Source organism: Gambusia affinis, linkage group LG22, assembly GCF_019740435.1.
Source record: "Gambusia affinis linkage group LG22, SWU_Gaff_1.0, whole genome shotgun sequence".
NCBI lineage: Eukaryota > Metazoa > Chordata > Actinopteri > Cyprinodontiformes > Poeciliidae > Gambusia > Gambusia affinis.
This window is the reverse complement of record NC_057889.1, coordinates 16,186,888-16,206,332: the sequence shown is the minus strand read 5'-3', so window position 1 is coordinate 16,206,332 and position 19,445 is coordinate 16,186,888. Positions and strand designations below refer to the sequence as shown.

At 41.8% G+C, this 19,445-nt stretch overlaps 1 protein-coding gene across 2 annotated transcripts; it reads right to left on the bottom strand.

The window, feature by feature from the left end:
• Nucleotides 1–289: 289 nt before the first annotated feature.
• On the bottom strand, nt 290–17,460 carry trib2 (tribbles pseudokinase 2). Of its 2 annotated transcripts, XM_044106087.1 has the most exons (4): nt 16,978–17,460; nt 6,437–7,678; nt 4,761–5,053; nt 290–2,652 (listed from the first exon to the last, which is right to left on the bottom strand). In XM_044106087.1, exons 2-4 carry the CDS (start codon nt 6,704–6,706, stop codon nt 2,181–2,183), a joined length of 1,035 nt encoding a protein of 344 aa, XP_043962022.1. In that variant the 5' UTR covers nt 6,707–7,678; nt 16,978–17,460; the 3' UTR covers nt 290–2,180. The 2 variants fall into 2 exon arrangements, with proteins under 2 accessions (XP_043962022.1, XP_043962021.1); XM_044106086.1 differs by lacking the exon at nt 16,978–17,460 and having other exon boundaries at nt 6,437–7,765.
• Between the last annotated feature and the right edge of the window lie 1,985 nt (nt 17,461–19,445).

Sequence of the window (19,445 nt, the reverse complement as noted above, 5' to 3'; positions counted from 1 at the left end):
ATTCCTCTCCCATGTCCCTGTATTCAGTCCACCCAAATTTCCCATATTAAGTCCTCTTGCATGTCCACAGACTCTGACACCGGTCAAACAGGGACCTGACAGCCCGTATGAAAGGGCCCAGTACCCCATACTCCTGGAGAACCCCCCACAGTACTCCCATGTTTTTTTAAGTCTTCTACATCTCCCATCAGACATATTTTGTAACTCAGCAACGTTTTTATTTTTGCTCGGGAGCGGCCTTCCAGATTAAAAATCATTTCTATGTTCCAGAAAAACAACAATAGTCAAATATCATTTCACAATTTATTTACTGAATAAATTTGGACAAAACACCAGAATCTGTTACAATACAATCTGAACATCTGAGGCAGATATCCCACCATGCACTACCCCACCCGCCAAGGAACAAAACAGGAAAAAAAAAAAAAAGGAATAAAAAAACTAAACCTTAGCACCAAACCAGCACCAACTTAAATAAAAAGGTAGCTCAGTCTACAGAAACAATAAAAGTTATAGCCGTATTTTAAACCGGAAAGCAACTCAATCGAGATTTTTTTTCTGTCAAAATACCCCCCCAAAAAAAAAGCCATCCTCCAAACCCCAACCCACCCGTAACCCCTCACTAGGCAGGCTATAGCATTCATGGAGCACATGCCACTGACTAGGTTAAAAAACACAAATTCAAGTAACATTGAGATACGACGAAACATGTCCACTGCTACCCAATCTGAGCATGATCCTTTCACAGAACCTACACAGGCAGTAGGAAAAAACTAACATGAGGTCATGGAGTGATTATGGAATAGCAATACCACTACTGGATATCCCATATCTAGGTTGTTGGTTTTTTTTTTTTTTTATTCCTCCAAAAGAAATCAGGGAGACTGGGTGGCATGGCCTGTTGGGGGTACAGAAATACTGGCATAGATGGTGTTTTTTTTTTTTTAAACTTCAGACAGACGCGTTTTCACTTCACACCTGTCTTGTGTCAAAATATTGCCTACGTCATACATGGGGGGGGGGGGGGGGTAAAAAAAAAAAAAGGAATATCTTGGTAAAGAAATACCCTGCTATGTAGTTTTTAAATATATATTTATATTCATTTATATATATTTTAATAGCTGTTACAATTTAAATAAAAGTCATCGCTTCTACAACTGAAATTTAAATAAAAAAAAAAATAATAAAAAAAAGGAAGCTAATTTCAAGAAGGTGGAAGTGTCCGTTAACCTAACGCACCAAGTGCTTTATGCCATGTTGGGATCACACAGAAAATGGATAAAAAAAGAGTTTAAGGAAAGATATTAAAGCAGATTAGAAGAGCTTAAGAAACAAAAGCAATAAATGACAGTGTAAAGAAAATGAAAGCATGGTAGAAGCTTAAGAGATGTGACTGAAAGAAAAAAAAGGCCACCAAGGAGTTTAGTGACTGTCAGAATTGTCAGCATTGAGATACAAAGAAAACAAAAAAGAAAAACAAAAGCTGAGGTCAGACATTTTTTTTCTTATGCAATGATGACAAAGAGACGAAGATGCTCTGTTTCCCAGTGGTCCCAAGTCAGTTGTATCGGCTTAGCAACAGAACGTGGGGTTGCCCTTTCTAACTTGGGGTCTGCGGCGCTGCTCTATTACCGGCTGCAGCCATGGCGACGCAAAAAGCAAAAAAAAGAAAGAAAAAAGCTAAATTTGTAAGAAAAAAAAATGTGGTGCTGCAGTCCGTTTAGTATGGTTGCCCTTGGTTTACAGTCTTCATATGTCCCTTCATGCGCTTAAGTGTCAAAAAAAAAGAAAAAAAAAGGTGAATGCATCAACTTCGTAAGAGCACCACATTAAACCAAAACACGCAAGAAAATAAAATAAAATTGCTACATTGTTTGCAACTTGCATGTCTGGCAGCAACATCCCCAACGGGGGCGAGCGCGTCGCCAGATGGTGTATAGATGCCATTTGTCATGCCAGGCTCAAGGTTTTCCATGAAGTGGTGGAAAAGGAAAACACGACGGAAACACCTTTATTATGAGTGACAAATTCATCTATTTATCTCTACACTACTGTTCTTTTTTTTTTTTTTTTTTTTGAGGAAAGGGGTGCAGGGGGGAGAAGTGGAGCTCTGTTGATACCGTGGCGAGCCGACCCGTGGTGGTGTTCTTCGTTTTGTGCTTCTCCGTCGGTGGGGAGGTTCAGCTAAAGAGCTCCAGCTCCTCCTCCATGTTCACCTCAGGCACCATTTGCTCCTGCTCCCTCTCCCCTCTGCCGTGCGCCTGGAACCCCCCCAGCACTCCGGAGGAGGCAAACCATGGGTGCTCCAGGATCTCCCGGGAGGTGAGGCGCTCCGCCGGCTCCCGGCGCAGTATGGAGCGGATCAGGCACTTGGCCTTCGGCGTCAGCGTCTCGGGGATGTTGAAGTGGCCCCGGCGGATTTTGCTGAACAGCGATCCCGGCTCGACGTCGTGGAAAGGGTAGCGCCCCACGAGGATGGTGTAGAGCATGACGCCCAGACTCCAGACGTCGGCTGCCTTGCCCGAGTAGCTGCCGTTGGCGTTGAGGATCTCCGGGCTGACGTAGGCCGGGCAGCCGTGTTTGTCCGACAGCGAATCGTCAAGACCAGCAAGGATGTAAGAGTCCTCGAGGCTCTCCAGTTTAACAAGGTTTCTGGAACCAAAGGAGAGGCAAAAAAACACACAATGAGTCTTTGACTTATAAAGGATCAGCTGCTAGAAAATAAGCTAAGACACTTTCACACGAAAAAATATCAATTTGTTTTATATCAAAGCAACTGAATTTAAAAAAAAAGAAGAAAATGAAAGAATAAAAGTTTGCAAAAACATGTAACCACAGCATAATAACAAACCCCCATCATTATGCTACAGAGCACAGCTTTCAAATGCTGATATTTGCTCTGTTTCCCTGAGCCAGACACTCATTCCTCTTCGATGGTATTTAGAAGCATGTTTAATTGAATTGCTCCTTGCTCATTTTCGGAACAGGAATAATTATTACTGCGCTTTCAAAAGGCTTAAATGCACAATAGGCGAGATTAAAACCACATTATTCATTGGAACATATTGGAGCTTAATCACACGTGGAGCCCGGAGCAACGCAGCGCTGCCCCTCACCCGCCTGTGGTTTCAGACGGCACGCTGTTCGGCTGAACCGGAGCTGCTGCGCCTCTCACTTGCCTCCGACAAAAACTTTTCTAAAGGGCAACATTCTTAGTCAGGGTTTGTATGGAAATTAAGTCTCAAGGTGGGAGGTTCTACTCAAACTTGCATCATCTTACAACTTGCGTTTAGGCCTGTCGCAATAAATCAATTAATTGCACGACAAATTCAGACAGACTCAATATTTTCCATTTGCGTGATTGATCGTTTTCGCTTTTCTCTCTACCTCCCAAAGCAGTCTGGTGCTTTGGTCTCAACTAGTCCGCCTTTTTTTTTTCTTTAGAAGGACAATTTTGTTTACATAGACTTCATAGCTGATTTTATTTGTTGTTTTATGTATTCTGGATATTTAAAACATCTTCCAGTTATGGATTCAAATGTTCATCAATGAGAATGCGTTCTTGCATTGTTGTGCCATTACCATCATACCACTCAAATGGTTTCAAAACAACAATATCATCGTTTGTTGCAATAACGTCAGGGACAATTTATTGTTCAGTAAGGTCTGTTAACGTGTCAGGACTACTTGTGTTTACCGTGTTGAGTGCAGAAAAGCAAAAGAGTAATATACCCAACAATCCTATACTACAATTAATTTCCGATATTTTAAAAAGTATTGTTTGTATCTTTGTAACAAAATAAAAACAGATTTTGTGATTTGGTCAAAATACATATATATATATATATATACATACATACATATACATATATAGATATATATATATATATATACATACATATGTATATATATATATATCTCAGAGAGATGGCTTGTAAAAAACCGCTCGCCACCAACCTCTTTAAATGCGATGCATGCCTCTGTCCAGGACCACCGGCGGTCACTGGACCTGCACTAAGTATGTGAAGCAGCTCAGCTTCTAGTTTCCACAGGACGTGCCAAATAAATGACACCCCACACTCAAATGGCAACAAGCAGAGCAGCTAAAAAGCAATAACCTAACAGCCAAGGAAGTGCGAAGCATCTGATTGGGAGTCGACATTTGTACTTCTATATATATATATATATATATATATATATATATATATATATATATATATATATATATATGTTTAAAAAAACAAAATAAACATGAAAAGACAAAAGTCAATCTTGCTCTGGGGTTGCAGTAGCAACAGATGCCATGTTTTGCAGTTAGCGACTGCTGCCAGCAGGTGTCAGCATCTGTACTCCTGAACCTGTACTCTGTCAGGTTCAGCTTATCGCTACAGTAGTCTGGGGACTCGACTAGATTGATCATCTGCCATCCAAAAAGCTTGTCCTGGCACCTTATTGGACCGTGCTGTTCAACCCAGCGCTGGTGCTGGCCTTCCAGTTTGGCTAATGATTGCCAGCTCACTCACTCGCATGCGTTTCATTTATTTATACGCAGTGGGTGAGACATTTCCACCAATAAAACCACACGCTCAGAAAAATCTGGGGCAGATGTGTTCAGGAGAGCCATGCCACTCTTGTTCTGACTCAGCTTCCACCAACCGCTGTTTGAGCCAAGATGTGACATAACACTGTATTCTCAGCATGTGAAGCAAAGGGAGAGAGATATATAGAGAGAGGAAGAGAGAGAGGAGCCGCGCGCTTACCTGTCCTCGTTCTTGAAGACAAACTTCCTCAGCTTGAGGTCACGGAGGACCAGTCCGTTGTCATGGCAATGTGCCACGGCCGAGGCTATCTGATAGAAGAGCCGGGCAGCCTCGTCTTCCCGCAGCTTCTTGCAGGTGCGGACGAAGGAGTGCATGTCGCCGTGGCTCCTGTCGAAGAACACGTAGGCTCGCGTCTCGCCGAGCAAAATCTCCAGGATCTGGTTGATGTGCTCATGCTGGCCCAGGGCAAAGTAGGCCGCCAGTGACTCCTGGTACCGGCCAATGTCGAAAACCTGCAAACGCGACAGGAAAGTTTGATTTGTCAGCAGAGATTTGTTCCAACTTTAAAAACCAAAACACAAAAAGGGAGATCTGACTTGCTTCTTTTTTGTGTGTGCTAAAGGTACGGGCTGAACAAAGCATCACAACAGTGCACGGTATTATCCTGCAGCCCCAGGTTGCAGTGTCTTGTTTGTTTCCATAGCAACCCCAATTGACTTTCAGCACAACCAGTTCAGGTGAGAAGGCTCCTCTGTTTGCAACTCAATACAAAGCGCACCCTGCAGGTCTTACGACGGTGCCCGCCCTTCGAGCTCGACAAAAAAAAAAAAACAATCCTGGAAGTGAGGGGGGGATTGATTGCTGCCGCATCGAGGTCGGCACCAAGCGGAGCAGGATAAACAGCTGTTACCTCATAACCAGTGCCAAAGGTCACTCATTTCTCATGGCAGAGAAAACATTATCACAAGTCAGAAGGGGCAGGTTGCTGTATGTGTTATGCTTTATGGGTCCAAGGGTGAACGTCGCCATTGTTTCTATTAATCATCCCAGACGAGGACGACTCAGGAGATAAATGCTGCAAAGGGACAAGAGCTGCTGCCGTGGTTATCAGTAATATGCAACAGTCGATATGTGCCATAAACAAGCTGAGGAACTGTGTAATTTTATAGTCACAAGGGGAGGGAGAGTGGGGGGGAAGGGGTCACCGGATGGAGCAAACAGGGGTCAGGGAACGAAAAGTTCATTAAACCTGCAAAAAGAGATGCAGAGATCAGGAAAACTCATCTGGATCCATTTTTTTTTGTGTTTGTGTGTGTGTATGTGTGCGCGCATGTCATGTGATTGGTGCATCTCTGCCTTCAAGGGCGGTATATTCCTCCAAACTCATCAGCTCATTAAACATTCAGTTCTCCTGAGAATTTTGTGCAGCACATGGCAACACTCGCATGCCAAACATCCATTCGGAGGTATACTGATTACAGCATTGTGCTGTGAAAGGGAGAAGCCACGGGTAAGCCAGAATGGCACTAACAGGAGTGTGTGTGTGTGTGTGTGTACGTGGTTACTCAGTCCTTTGTCAACGTTACATCATGCAATCCAAACCACACAGCTCACTCCATTCACTTTTTCCACCAGGCTGGGCTGCCAGCTCTCTATTTACAATGCAAGCAATAATTAAAATAATATAAAAAAAAAAGTTGAGGTGGCAGGTTTTGATGCAACATGCATCCTGCAACAATAAAACCCCCACAAATCTGCATGTTTGTGCTCGACATTCTCAGCACCGGCAGCAATGCAATATTTAACAGACGACTTTTTGAATGAAGTGAGTAGAAAAATAAAATAAAAGTGTAGGCCGATTATTTGGGGGGAACGTGAAGGTCTGTGCTGCTCACCTTACATATGAGCTCGTCCCCGCTGTGCAGGTGGGCGGCTCTGAAAACGTGGTCTCCTTCCAGCGGCTCCAACAAAAGGTAGTCCCCGATGCGGGAGATGCAGTGCGAGGAGTCCGGGGTCTCCGGCGGGCTGGGGGAACCGAGGTTCGGACTGAAACTCTGGTTCGACTCTGTAGTCCTTAGGCAAGACAATTCTTCAAAATCGTGCGATTTGTGTCGCGATCTCCCATAACGTGAAATGTTGATTGGATTTGACCTCTGTATGTTCATGAGGAATAAGTGCGAAATCTCCACACACGCACACAAAAAAAGAAGTTTTCTCCTTGTTCTCCTTCCTTGGTTAGGGCACCTCGAGCTCGCACGATACTTTAAAATATATCACGTATATATATATATGTAAGGGTAATAGAAAAATAATCCAAAAATAATGTGAATTTAAAGTACCGTGCTTTGGTTTTAGGTCAACCGGCGAGAAACTATACTCAAAAAGGGTTTAATTTGTCCACAGCTCATTTGCTCCCCTTTGTTATACATTCATGGAATGAAGTCTGTGTTAAATACCTGACTGTAAGGCCATAGCTCTCTGAAAGCCTTCAACAACGAGGTGCAGTTTCATTAACGTGGATGCAAGACAAAAAGCTGCAACAAAGGCTACCAAAAGTTAGCTTTTAAAAATGAATGAAGGCTGCCAAGTCAACGGTCCGCTAGCTTATCTCGCCGGTGAAATTCTAAGAGACGTTTCGTAAAACGGAAACAATATATTTTTACGCGGCTTGCAGTCGCATTTAAGGAATGCACAAGCCAAACAAATTAAGCAAGTTTCTGAGCTAATAATAGCTGCTAAAATTCATCAGGGTTTTGCTAGCAGGTGCAGAGCTAACTAGTTAGCTTGATGGGCTAACGAGTACCAGGTCAGTGCACGGCCTTGTTCCCAGAGATCACATCCATGCACGGTGATTGTCATAAGGAGAGAGCCCCATCCGGAGAGACTGCTGAAGCTCTTTGTGTTGCTCGGGTCGGCGCTCTCTATCCTCCGCTTGAACTTATCCAGTAGAAGAAATGTGCCGTCTGTCGCCTGTGAATGCCGCTGCAAAGCTTGTGGAAGGAAGGAAGGGACGGCCGACTTTCCCAGGCCAATCCCTTGATTCAGCAGGACATCCTCTCTCCCGTGGTACCGCTGTGCTTCTTACGTGGCCGGGAATCTAGTTCATTCAGTGCAGAGCGAAGCTGCACACACTGCGCCTGTACACACAGAGAGAGAGAGAGAGAGAGCTGCGTTCCTGCCCAGCGCGAAGGAGGGGGGAGAAAAGGAAGGTTTGAATGCACATGCGCGCGCGCGAGCACGCACATATGCATAAGCTAGCTAACCCGCCTCCAACGTCATGCTCATAACGAAATCCTATTGGCTTTCAGCCTGCAGTGAGGTCATGTGAGAGCCGTGTACCGTGGCTACACCCCCAGGAATCTAAATGCAGCGTTGGTGGAACAGAGTATAGCTACTGTACATGCAGCGTTACAAATGTGTTTCCCCCTGAAATGCCACTTAAGCAGAAGCACAGGGGAGTGGGGAGGAAATCCTCCCCACCCTCAGAATACCACCACACACACACCGTGGCAACATTTACAATGGCTTTGTACTTTTCTCCAAGCAAAATAAAGGATATTTATTCAGTTGTATGTAATTCATAGAAGAAAAAAAAAATAACGTAAAGTGAAATTGGATTTTAGTTTCCCATTATCAAAACTATTCTTGTAATCCAGCTGGAAAAATATTCTTACATGTCAAAAGTATCACACAGAGCAAAACATTAAAACAAAAGAAATATAATTTTTTAACTGTATTTTAAATATAGGATCATAAAAAAAACAAAAAAAAAAACATGGATACATACTTGGCTGCTTTGTCAATGACATTTGAGCAGACAATGAGCAAGGGTAGAGAATTCAATAAATCCGATATTTTCTATTTATTTACATAGAACTAATTAATTGCGTACAGACTATATCTATTTTAAGTGTTGTTGTTTTTTCTTTTTGTTTTACTTTGAGAAACTGCAACAGACGACAAAATCCATCTGGTGCCTATCTGGTGCTTATGGATGGATGGTTGTTTCCCAAACATGATGCTGACCCTTTGTTTACCCTCAAAATAAAATCCTTGATCGGTAATGCAGCCATGCTGTGGTCTGAAAGATCACTCACAAATGTAATTTTTTCTAAGACGGCATTAACATCTGGCAAAGAACAGAATATTGGAGGCTTATGATTCCCCCGCTTGTTCATCCTAGATTACCGCAAGGTATGACAGAAGGATTGTGCAATTCCGCGTAGGAATCCAGGGCGGCCAGAGGAATGACTGCAGCTGGACCCCGAGACACTGACAGAAGTGTTTGATTTAACCCGTATTCGTCTGCTTGCACTCATGCACTGGTCCCTGCCTTCATTTCTCTCTCCCTCTCCCTGCCCAGATAAACCCCCGCAGCATGGAAATGCATAATTTTTCTCTCTTTTTTTTGTTTTTTTCACATAGAAGCCTCTCATCTCAAAACAGTGTCTCACAGTTGCTGAATGTGGCTGCACCCACAAGCTCTTCAAGTGTATGTGCATGCATGTTCCGAGATACAATCTCAGTGAGCCACCCACTTTGTTCTTTGTTACAATGCCGGAACAGCTCTCTACTTTTACAGTAGCTTCACTTTCACTTCACAAATTCTGCAGAGAAGAAGAATGGGAACGCGGTTCTCAGCCGTGGAAACGTTAGTCTAGCGTGGAACCAGCTGGATCCTCGTCCAGCATGGTGCATGTCTGTCTAATGCCGCTGAACATCTGCATTTGGCCATGGCTATGACCCAAAATAAGGATTCTGCTAAGCCTAAACCACAGCTGTGCGCGATTTGAAAATAATAATCCCTAAAGGTTCCTCTTGCTCTCATTCCGTGATTCTCTGGTTGTGACGAAGACCAGCACTATAGAATATCCCATCGAGGCTTATCAAGTCTCTAGACACACCGAACACCGCCTGTTAAAACTCTGTGTGCCACTGGAACGGGATTCCTCTTCAAAGAAAGGTCAACATGGACGGGGTAGTCTCCCCGATTCCCTGGTCTGTCTCACTCAAAAATTGTAGGAAAACTGCCCAGAGGTCAATATCAGTTTTGTTTCCAAGTACAGCTTCATCTTGCTGGTTGCAATCAACAACAACAAAAAAACTACTTCAGATGAGAGTCAGTTGACTCCAATTTTACATTCAGCCAGTGGCCAATTTCCCCGCTGTTACATAGCAACGCAGCTTTCCCGCCCTCCCTTCCTGCATCCCTCCCTGATATCAGCCAGAATCATTTAGTGCCGTCACAGCCAATCCCTTTAGGTAACTTCCAATGAGAAAAAGTAAGTCATAACATTCAGTGAGGGGATACAGTGCGAGAAAGGCAGTTGGGCAAAAGACAGAAGAAAAAAAAAAAGAGGTAAAGGCGATACCAAAGAATATTAAAGAAAGACTTTTGTGGAAAACGAGGAACAATGGGAGCAATGTTTGCAGATGGGGATAAAAGCGATAGCTGCTGAACAATGACGAAACCAAACATCTTTGTTGAAGTGAATGGCTTTAGACAAAACCCTGGAACAAGGCAAACATAGCGTACAGCAGTCAATGACTGCACGAGTGGTCACATCGGAAAATATCAGAGGTTTTGGCATTTGTTTGTTTTAGAATTCCCAAAGAAGTGTTGATGTACTTGTTGCTCAACAATTGCCATAAGAAAAACGGTAGGTTGCTCACAGCTGCATGGCTTACTCAATGCACCGCTAATGAAAACGTTCTTGCTAATGACTGAATGCATTCCATGACTCTTTGTAATGCGACACGTTTAAACTATTAACGGGCGTTCGTTCGGGTGAGAAGCGATAAAACGTCCCACATTTTATGAAACACCAAAGGAAAAACACTTTGATGCTCATTCCAGCTCATCTCAGATAAGACTGCGCAAAATAGGCTTCTGGACCTCGTAAAAGTATTCCTGCTGCTACTTCAACTTTTTCGTGTTGTGTGATGTTATACCCAAAAACAAAGTTTTATTATTATTATTATTATTATTATTATTATTATTATTATTATTATTATTATTATTTTTGTTTGTTTTATGTGAAAAAAACAACACAAAGTGACGCATAATTGCTAAGGGGAAGGAAAAGGACACATTGTTTCAAAAATGTATTTACTTCATTTTCTCTGGTATCCCTAAATGAAATCCAGTCTAACTCGTTATCTTTAGAAGTTGCATAAATACTAAAAGCATAATTGTGTTCATGGGTCTGTAGTTTTAAGATCGTATGGATTTAGCTGTTCTATGAAAGACTTAGAGGTTGGTGTAGGAGAAAAAAATTAATAAATAAATTTATTGACAAATAAAATCAGGTTCAAATAAAATCTTCATGTAAGCATGGTAGTGGGACCATCATGCTGTGGCAATGTTATTTTCTGTAGGAACAGAGAAGCTGGTTAGGATTGATGACAAGATAGACAATGCCAATCATAGGACAAACACTGTAAAAACTGCCAAAGACTTGAGACTGAGATGGAGGTACACGTTCATGCAAGGCAGTGAACCTAAATGTTCAGTCAGATGGGTCCACATCCAAGGATGGTCATGGGTTCAGGTCCAGTCGAAGTTCTGATCTAAAACAAACTGAAAATCCACAACAGTTTCCTGAAAACAACCTGCCCGCCTGGACTGAGTATGAGCTTCTTTTGCTGAGGAATGGGCAAAACATTTTAAGATATTTAGCAAAGGAATGTATAATCCTTCAAATCTGGAAGAGACATACCCCAAAAGACTCGCGGCTGTAAAACATATGCTGTCAGCAGCAAGAGTAAAACCCAAGGGGACCCTTGAGTGGGTTAAACAAACAATGCCACTTCCACTGGCCTTCGCTTAACCCGCCAACCTCATTCAAAACAGTAAATCTGCTGCCCTCATCAGACAAAGTGAAATAAATATGTCCTGTTGTGATAAATTCAGGATGTGCATGTGCCCGCGAAGTAGCTCTTAGCGGCTACACGTTCCCATTTTCCTCCCGGAGGCTTGCAGGAAGTGTTAGCGGCTTGTTTGTGAGTGAGGTCATGAAGGCTTTAGCTTGGAGAGGAAGGATCTTGGCTCGAGATGGAGACGGCATTGGCGTCACTGGTTTGGATCGCTCGCTCGGTGAAGTCAGACAGCTGAGTGAGGGATTGTGGCAGCCCCGTCACCGGACAGGGTGACTCACTCGCTCAGAAGCAGAGAGGTTAATAATAGTCGTGTATTATGGCTCTTGAAGTGAAATCACACAGCGTTAGCCGCTCTACAGATGGCCTACAGCAAAGAAAAGCTGCGTTGGATTGCCTTTTTCTTTCTTCCCTTCTGCAGGATTAGATCCATTAGTGGGACTGGGTGTTAAACTTTTAAACACATCATTAGCAAGCGGAAGGATCTTAAAAGTACAAGAAAAGATCAGCAGTAGTCACTAGAGCGTTGCAGATACTTTGTAGCGTTACTATCTCTGCAACTGTAATAACAAAACTCATAATGGTTACAATGTAATATTCTACAGTCATAGCTTTTAACCATGTATCTTAAATGCTGCTTTAGATTATTATAGCACCAAATTTCAGTCACAGTTCAATAAATAAATTAAGCATTTAGAAATGCAGCCACTTCCTTTAACATATGTGTGGCAAAGATTTCCCACCTAATGCGTATCTGCAGCTGGAGGTGCTTTATGTTTTGTTTTGTTTTGTTCTTATTTTTTAGCATATTTCCATGTCCTATTTTTCAAGTTAGAAATTGATTTTTCTGACTTTTAATATGTTTATATAAATTGATTTAGCCCCTGACTCATACAGCAGTTCTGGGTTTGGATTTGGCTAAAGTATGATTTCAAACAGAATGTATCCACATTTCATCAGTCTTAGATCTGGCAGTGCATTTTTGATTAAGCAAAAAAAAAAAAAACAGACTTCATTTTCTGGTCTACCAAAGAAATGCAGCATTATGCTGTGAGAGGAAGAGTGGCCTGATGTTAACCACATGTTCTCCCCAGCTTTTATGGCGGTGCTTCCAGTTTATGCTGATGTTTCTGCAAACCTTGGCAGCCTGGAAGTAATCTTTTTGGATTATTTTGTCACCACATAGATGCTCAATCTGCAAATATGTGGTGGAAAAGTACAAATACACATTAGGGGATTCGGTTTTAGCAGAGGCGTTGGGAGTGCAGACAATGAATTCTGTGTTCAGTTAAATTGGGCCACTGATAAAAAAAGAAAAAAAAAAAAGAATGAGTGAACAAAACTTAAGCTAAATACAACACCTTTTTTTGACACAGTAAATAACAACAACATTCAATTTCCTTATTGGATTAATAAAGAGTTTTTGAATTGATATAAACTGAATTGAAATGCAATCCCGTGGTTTTTGTTTTTGTTCTTTTTGTAATATCACAATGCCAAGTTTTTTAAAACCTCCAACAATCAGCATAAATTAATTTATCTGAAGAAATCTCCTTACTTCAACACAGAAACATACAAGACACCCAATCCGGAGACCCAGAGGAAAACCCAGAACTCCCTAGAGCGCTTGTGACAAACTCAAGGCCCAGGGGCCAAACCTGGCCACCTGTAAATTTTCATGTGGCCCTCTACACTCCCAATTACATCAATAGGTTGCTCCAGTTTTTCACAAATCTTCAAAATTCACACAAAGTCAACAAATCTCCACAATTGTTTTTTTTATTATTATTATTTTACTGAACATTTTCTCAGAATTGGTCAAAAACCATGATTTTGTAACTGACTGCTACCTCAGCCTTATTGGTTGTCAAGTCATAGTTTGCAATTGATACGGCGCTCAATAAAAACCACATTTAACATCAGACATTCGTTTACATTACAGAGCAAATTTAAAAATTCCTTACAAACATTTCTAAATTGGCACCACAAAAATCTGTTATTTTGATTGCAAAAGACAAAAACACAAAAACAAACACAAAATCTTGGAGGAACAGCTATTTATTGACAACTTAATGGCTGAATTGGTTTTTATCAATGCGTTCTGGCACAACCGGCCCTTTAAGAACATTCAGAGTTTTGATATGGCCCCCAGATGAAAATATGAATCTATCGCTCGGCTGGCCCGCGAGCCCCTCAGGACAGAAAACTGCAGCAAAGAGTGGCATCCAGGAATCACCAAGTCTCCATGACAACCATTTTATGCAACCTGCATGCCATATGGTAGGTTGTGAGGTGAGCCAGATCTTTTCTGTCCTACTGTCACAAATGTAAACGTGTAGATTATATCTGGCGTATTGAGATTTTTGAAAAATGTTATAAAAAGAAAAAAGAAAAATCACTCGAGGGCCTGGGATGAATACCAGTTTGTAAAATGTTGTAGGAGAGAATAACTTCTGTCGCATTGGGTAGAAGTTGGCTGGTGGGTTTTCATAATGGAATAAATGAAGTCAAAATAAAGTTAGGATTATTCACACTACAAAGTGAATTTGTTTTTTTGGTTGTTTTTTTTTTACGCGTCTTTACAAGAGATGTAATCCCTTTTGCGGGGTAAAATAAAGCAGTGACATTAAGAAACAGTTAACAAAGCAAAAGCTAGATTTTTAACAGCTGGATAAGTATACAGTCTCAGACCACAGAGGGCCCCAGAGGCTCCAAACCGAACGTGTGGCAAATGGTTTGTGGCGTTGTGGATAATTGCAAGAATTATTGCAGATAAATAGCTCTATCTGCTCATCAATTTGGGGATTGAAGGTCATTTCCAAGTAGTCCATCACTCCACAGAAAGAATTTTTTTTTCTTTTTTGACATTTTTTTAAAATGTGGAAAACGTTTGAGATAGTTGCCAGACATTTAAAGAATGGACATACCAGCATGCTCACCCTAAGGTCAGACCACGAGAGGCTCTTAGGTGAAGTTCTTGTGGTTTATGCTAAAGTTATAAAAACACGTTCCATAGACGATATAACTGTGACGACTGAATGAGTGCAGGACGTCTTTTCTGGGGAAACGCATAAAATAACAAAAAAGAAAAGAAAACTGAACAAACTATAGGACTGGTGAAGCAATCTGCGTGCAGAGAAGTGGCTAAAATAGAGACGCAAATCAGAGTGCTCCGGTCATGTGGGGTTGTGGAGCAATGTTACTTTGATCTTTTTTGCTCTGGTTGTTACTGGGCACATTTCAGTTAATAACTCGACACGAGCTGGAGCATGCAGACAAATTATATCGGGCTCGCCAATGAATGGAGCTCAAAAAGTAGAAAAGTTCATTCTTCTTTAAACATCGTCGACCTTTGTACATGCTTTTTGTCCGGTTTTCTCGCTGGATGTGCCAGTCTCAGTCTGATGAAACGGCTTTTTAATTGGGTTTAGACTTGAACTTTGACTGGACCGTTCTAACACATGAATGTGCTTACAATTGTCATCGTTACTATTACCGTCATTACTGTTATTATTATTCGTTGTTTTTCTCGTTGTCTTGTTTTGAGTCAGTTTGTAGCCATTTTGTCTATGTAATATCATTTATTTGATATTTATAGCGCAGCATATTGAACATGCACATGAATATTACAACATGGTTTTAGTTACAATTCTTCTGATAATGATTGAGTCGGTAAGTAATATATTTTATTACATTGAGGTAGGATTTAATAAGTGCTCACTTCCTCCTACTCCTTTTCAAACAGAAAACTAGTAGTACAAATTATTTTGTCCTAAGTTGTGTATGCACATGTTTTCTCTGCCTATTTTCTTGTTTTTAAAAACATGTTTTAAATAAATACATTTAAATAAAAAGCACAAGACATTTTTAGAAATATTTAGATTTGCATGCTGTAATCTTTTCATTCTACTTCACCAGAGAGCTAGTACTTATTTAATCAATACCGCCCTTTTAGCATGTAATGCACTGTCAACACATTCTCGCCGTTCTGTGTTACACACCTCTTATTAGTGGCGACGCGCAACGATTTTCATCTCCAGGCTGTTTCTGGAGAAACAAAAGCATGAATGAAGCAGAAAGACTGTAACTGAAAGACTTTCACAGATGAAATACGACGTCTGTGCAGGTGGCGTTTGTGCCCAATGCCTCTGCTTTTCTTTCACACCGAGGGGGACATTCATTCCCATTACAGACAGTCGATTGAAAACGGGTCTGCTCAGCGCCTTCGCTATACCTTCAATGACGAGAGATGGCAAGACGAGGACATGCTGTCCCGGCCTGGCCTCCGCGCGAGAACGCATACGCAAGTTCATACACACTCGAACATCACTGCAATTCATGCAACATTCAAGCTGCTGCCATGGCAACCTGCCTCTGTCTTCCAGAGAATATCACACAGGACCCACGAGCAATAAACACAAACACACGCGTGCATGCGCAGGAAATTACACTTAAGGCACCCCCGTGCTCTAATCTCCAGGGAAAAGAACACTTTGTGCCAAAAAGGTACAATTTATGCCTCCTTAGAAAGAAAAAAATAAATAAAAATCATGATTCACTTCACTATTACAATGCCACGCATCACGGCGCAGTCACGCAACTCTATCCCTGCACAATTATTGTCGGATTACTGCCACTTCAATCTTCTGAAGTGAATTACAGCTTCTTCATGCCGTCCTCGTTGTATACATTATTTCCAATGTTTTCGCATGGAGCAAATGTTAAACCGTGAAACATAAAAGCGAAACCTGTAGAAGTGATATCCTTGTAAAAAGGAGGTTCTTCTTGCGTCACTGTACAGGACAAACGGTCCTGCTGCACAGCAGACGCAAACTGGAAGCTAAGTCTGTGACAGAGGCAGGGAAGTGAAGAGAAAGTTGATAAAACGGCTGGCTGAGCCCTTCCGTTGGTTCAACATCCTGCCAGTCTGAGAACAATTTCAATATGACTTGGCATCACGATAAAGTCTAAACAAGATTTTAAACTCTGTTTAGCAATGAGGGGAAAAAAAGCCGTAGTGCAGCCGTTATGATTGTAGTGTGTTGTATTGTAATCTACAACTCAAAAACAAATAAAATCAGTTGAGCTAAATTGACATTTTGGGGTGTTCTCGAGTTGCTTTTTGTCTTGTGTTTCTTGTGATAACACTCAGTCAGGTTAAGTCATTATTTACTTGTCTATCATGTTCTTCTTGACTTTTCTAGTTTCCACGGAGTTTCTGCCCCACCTCCAGCCATTTTACACTGCTGCAGCACATCCAGTTAATTGGACTCCCTTGGTCATTGTTCCAATAATCAGCATTCGTACCCTTTGTTCCTTCAACTGTTTGCTTAAAAAAAAGTGCCCTTCTTTCGGTTTTCTTTCTACTTCCTTCTAAGGCCTTAAAAAACAAAAACAAAATGGCTGCTCAGATAACCCTTAGATCGACCTTTCGCCAGACCGACAAAGTCTGCTTTCAGTTAGTTCACCAGTGTGACACGTTGTTTTTTTGGGGGCGGGGGGGCTTACAATAAGAGGTTGCAAATGGTTGTTTTAGGAGGAGCAGTTGTGTGCATCATACCTTTGAGATATCATCTCTGACTCTATCTTTCATGGTTTTTCTTCCTCCGAGGAGGGCAGCCCCTCGAGTGCCACACCTCCACAAGTAGAGCACAGATGAAGCGATAGGAGCCGAGGATGAGAACAGCTCATCAGACGGTTTCTCAGTGCGGCGCTTCAAGCGTCGCCTTTTTTCTGCTGACTGGAGCTATGTTTTTCACGCTGACCTCACAGGTGTGTGTCTGATTGTGTGTTTACTGCTGCGTGCAGTGAAATACAAGCAACCCCTTTGGATTTCTGAACGTAATCACCCGCCATCCCCATCCGGGGTCGTCCGATTGCCTCGTCCAAGAGAAGTGGCGCGTTCACGAGAAGACCGAAAAGCACAACTCAAAGATGTTCCCCATCCCCGAGATGCACGTTCTGTTTTCATTTGATAACGGTTTCCCCCTCAAATGTCGTTACGCTTCCCGTGCGCACGCTCTCCAAAAAAAAAAAAAAAAAAGAATCACGCACGTGCAGATGCAAATAACAGGAGCGTGATGCAATTATTGCAGCCTTGGCAAATTCTATCCACTTCCTGCTGGGATGTGACCTGCAAAGGAGCGCCTCGTAACACGAATAGGAACGATCTCGACAATGCAAGCTGTTACTTCTCTCCGTCTCTTGGAAATATAAAATAAAATATATATTTTTAATGGGAACGTAGACATGCAGAGTGAAAGAATCAAAGAAGGTCTCCTTCACAGCTCTATTCTACATTCATTAAAGTTTAACAGGGTTTTAAAAAGTTTTTTAAGCGTCATTATGCCGTTTTTCAAAGTTTTCATGGTTTTTTTCTTTACATTTTTTTTATTAGATGCCAGAGGAAGTCCCAGCCTTTCTCTCCAGCTGCACGAAGAATGGATGCTGTGTTGCCCTTCTTCTATACATATCACTTGCGAGTATAAAGACAATCCACAATTAGCAAATCCCACAAGTTGGCACCTTGGGCAACGTTTTACTTGGCACACCCCCATCATTCCACCAGTTTACATACACGCATTGCAATCAAAAAATAATTAGTTGTAATCTGGTCATATATACTTGATTTCATGTGACCTGCTTCAGTCTGAACCTGGTCACCTTGAAATACTTTTTCTTTCTGCGCCTGTGCAACAACTGCAAAACCTTGGTTCAACTTTTACCTTTCAAAATAAAGGTCGCAGACTACAACGACTGCAATGAATAATTTGCTACGTTCTCAGCAGTGGGGATGACTGTCGATTTTCTGTTTGATTTAGATCATGTGTACATTTTGTTAAGAATTTTGAACAAATATAAGGTAAGGTGCTGTGATTATGCAAAAGGTTATTGAGAAAACAACGGCAAATCTGTCCACCTCAAAAATTCAGTGGGGATTTTCTGCACCAAAAACACACCATAATTTCACATTTATTTTTAATTGTAAGCCAATTTGAAATAAATAAATAAATAAATAAAACATCCATTATTGTCAAAGGACCTCTGTGTGTCATTTAAAAGCTAAGCTGCTTTCGGAAAAATAACAAGAGTGCTCGAGAGGCACGCTTCTTCTTGGCAATGATACCCGATAAAAGGCATCACAGCAGCAGCTACGACTCCAAGAGGCACGCCACTGCTGCAACAGATGACAATTAAAGCGATCATGTTCCTCAGGAACATAATTAGAGCAATGAAAGGCCGGGGCATTTTAAGGTGCCGTTTTAAAAAGCCACAAAGGCTTCCAGACACAGATGAGCACATTTTGTACCTAATGGCATCATTCTCCTGAAAAACGACCCCTGCGGCGCAGGTGGGGTTGGGGTTCTTTATCAGACGCGGCACGGCGACGGCACAGGTCGTCCGCCTGTTGCAGATGTTCCTCTGCAAAATTGACCGTGAGGGAAGCAGTTTAAGCCGGCGTGCCGCCGTCGCTCTGCAGTGTGTGCCGCTACATCATAACGAATAAGAACAGGAGGCTTTCGACAAGCAGAACAATATGTCGGGTTGACCCCCTGTGACTCCAGCTGTAATAACTGCCAAGGAAATTACATTGCGAACAAAAAAGGCAGTCTCCTGGGACGGCAGTAACATCTTACTCTGGAAGCACGTTACAAAAACGTTTCAGAGGGGGATGAAAACTGTAAATATCCTGCAGCCGTTAACTGGAGGTTGTTGGCGCAAGAAGCTGATTTCTCTTTTAGCAGCTAAACCTGATCACAGCTAGTAGACATGATGGAAGCTGGGTTTTTTTCTTATTTTATTTCAACTGATTTATTCTATATAAAGGGACACAAGTCAGTTGGAAATGAGCTTTTGGCAGTCACTGATGCCATAGAAATTTGGGGCTTTTATTCATTTGTTTGAATTCTTCATTTTCCCAGGTTGGAAGAGTGATAAAACTTACAACTTAAATGATAGTTGTAATAAAAGTTGTAAAAAAAAAATAATAAATAAATTAAGAAAAGAAAAAAGTGAGTATATTGTAGA

What these genes read in the sequence shown, in the direction of transcription:
- trib2 (XM_044106087.1), bottom strand. Translation starts at nt 6,706, where the DNA reads ATGAACATACAGAGGTCAAATCCAATCAACATTTCACGTTATGGGAGA. An exon ending in GGGACGAGCTCATATGTAAG is followed by an intron (nt 5,054 to 6,436) that starts GTGAGCAGCACA and finishes TCGCGTTTGCAG; the next exon opens with GTTTTCGACATTGGCCGGTA. An exon ending in GTCTTCAAGAACGAGGACAG is followed by an intron (nt 2,653 to 4,760) that starts GTAAGCGCGCGG and finishes CTTTGGTTCCAG; the next exon opens with AAACCTTGTTAAACTGGAGA.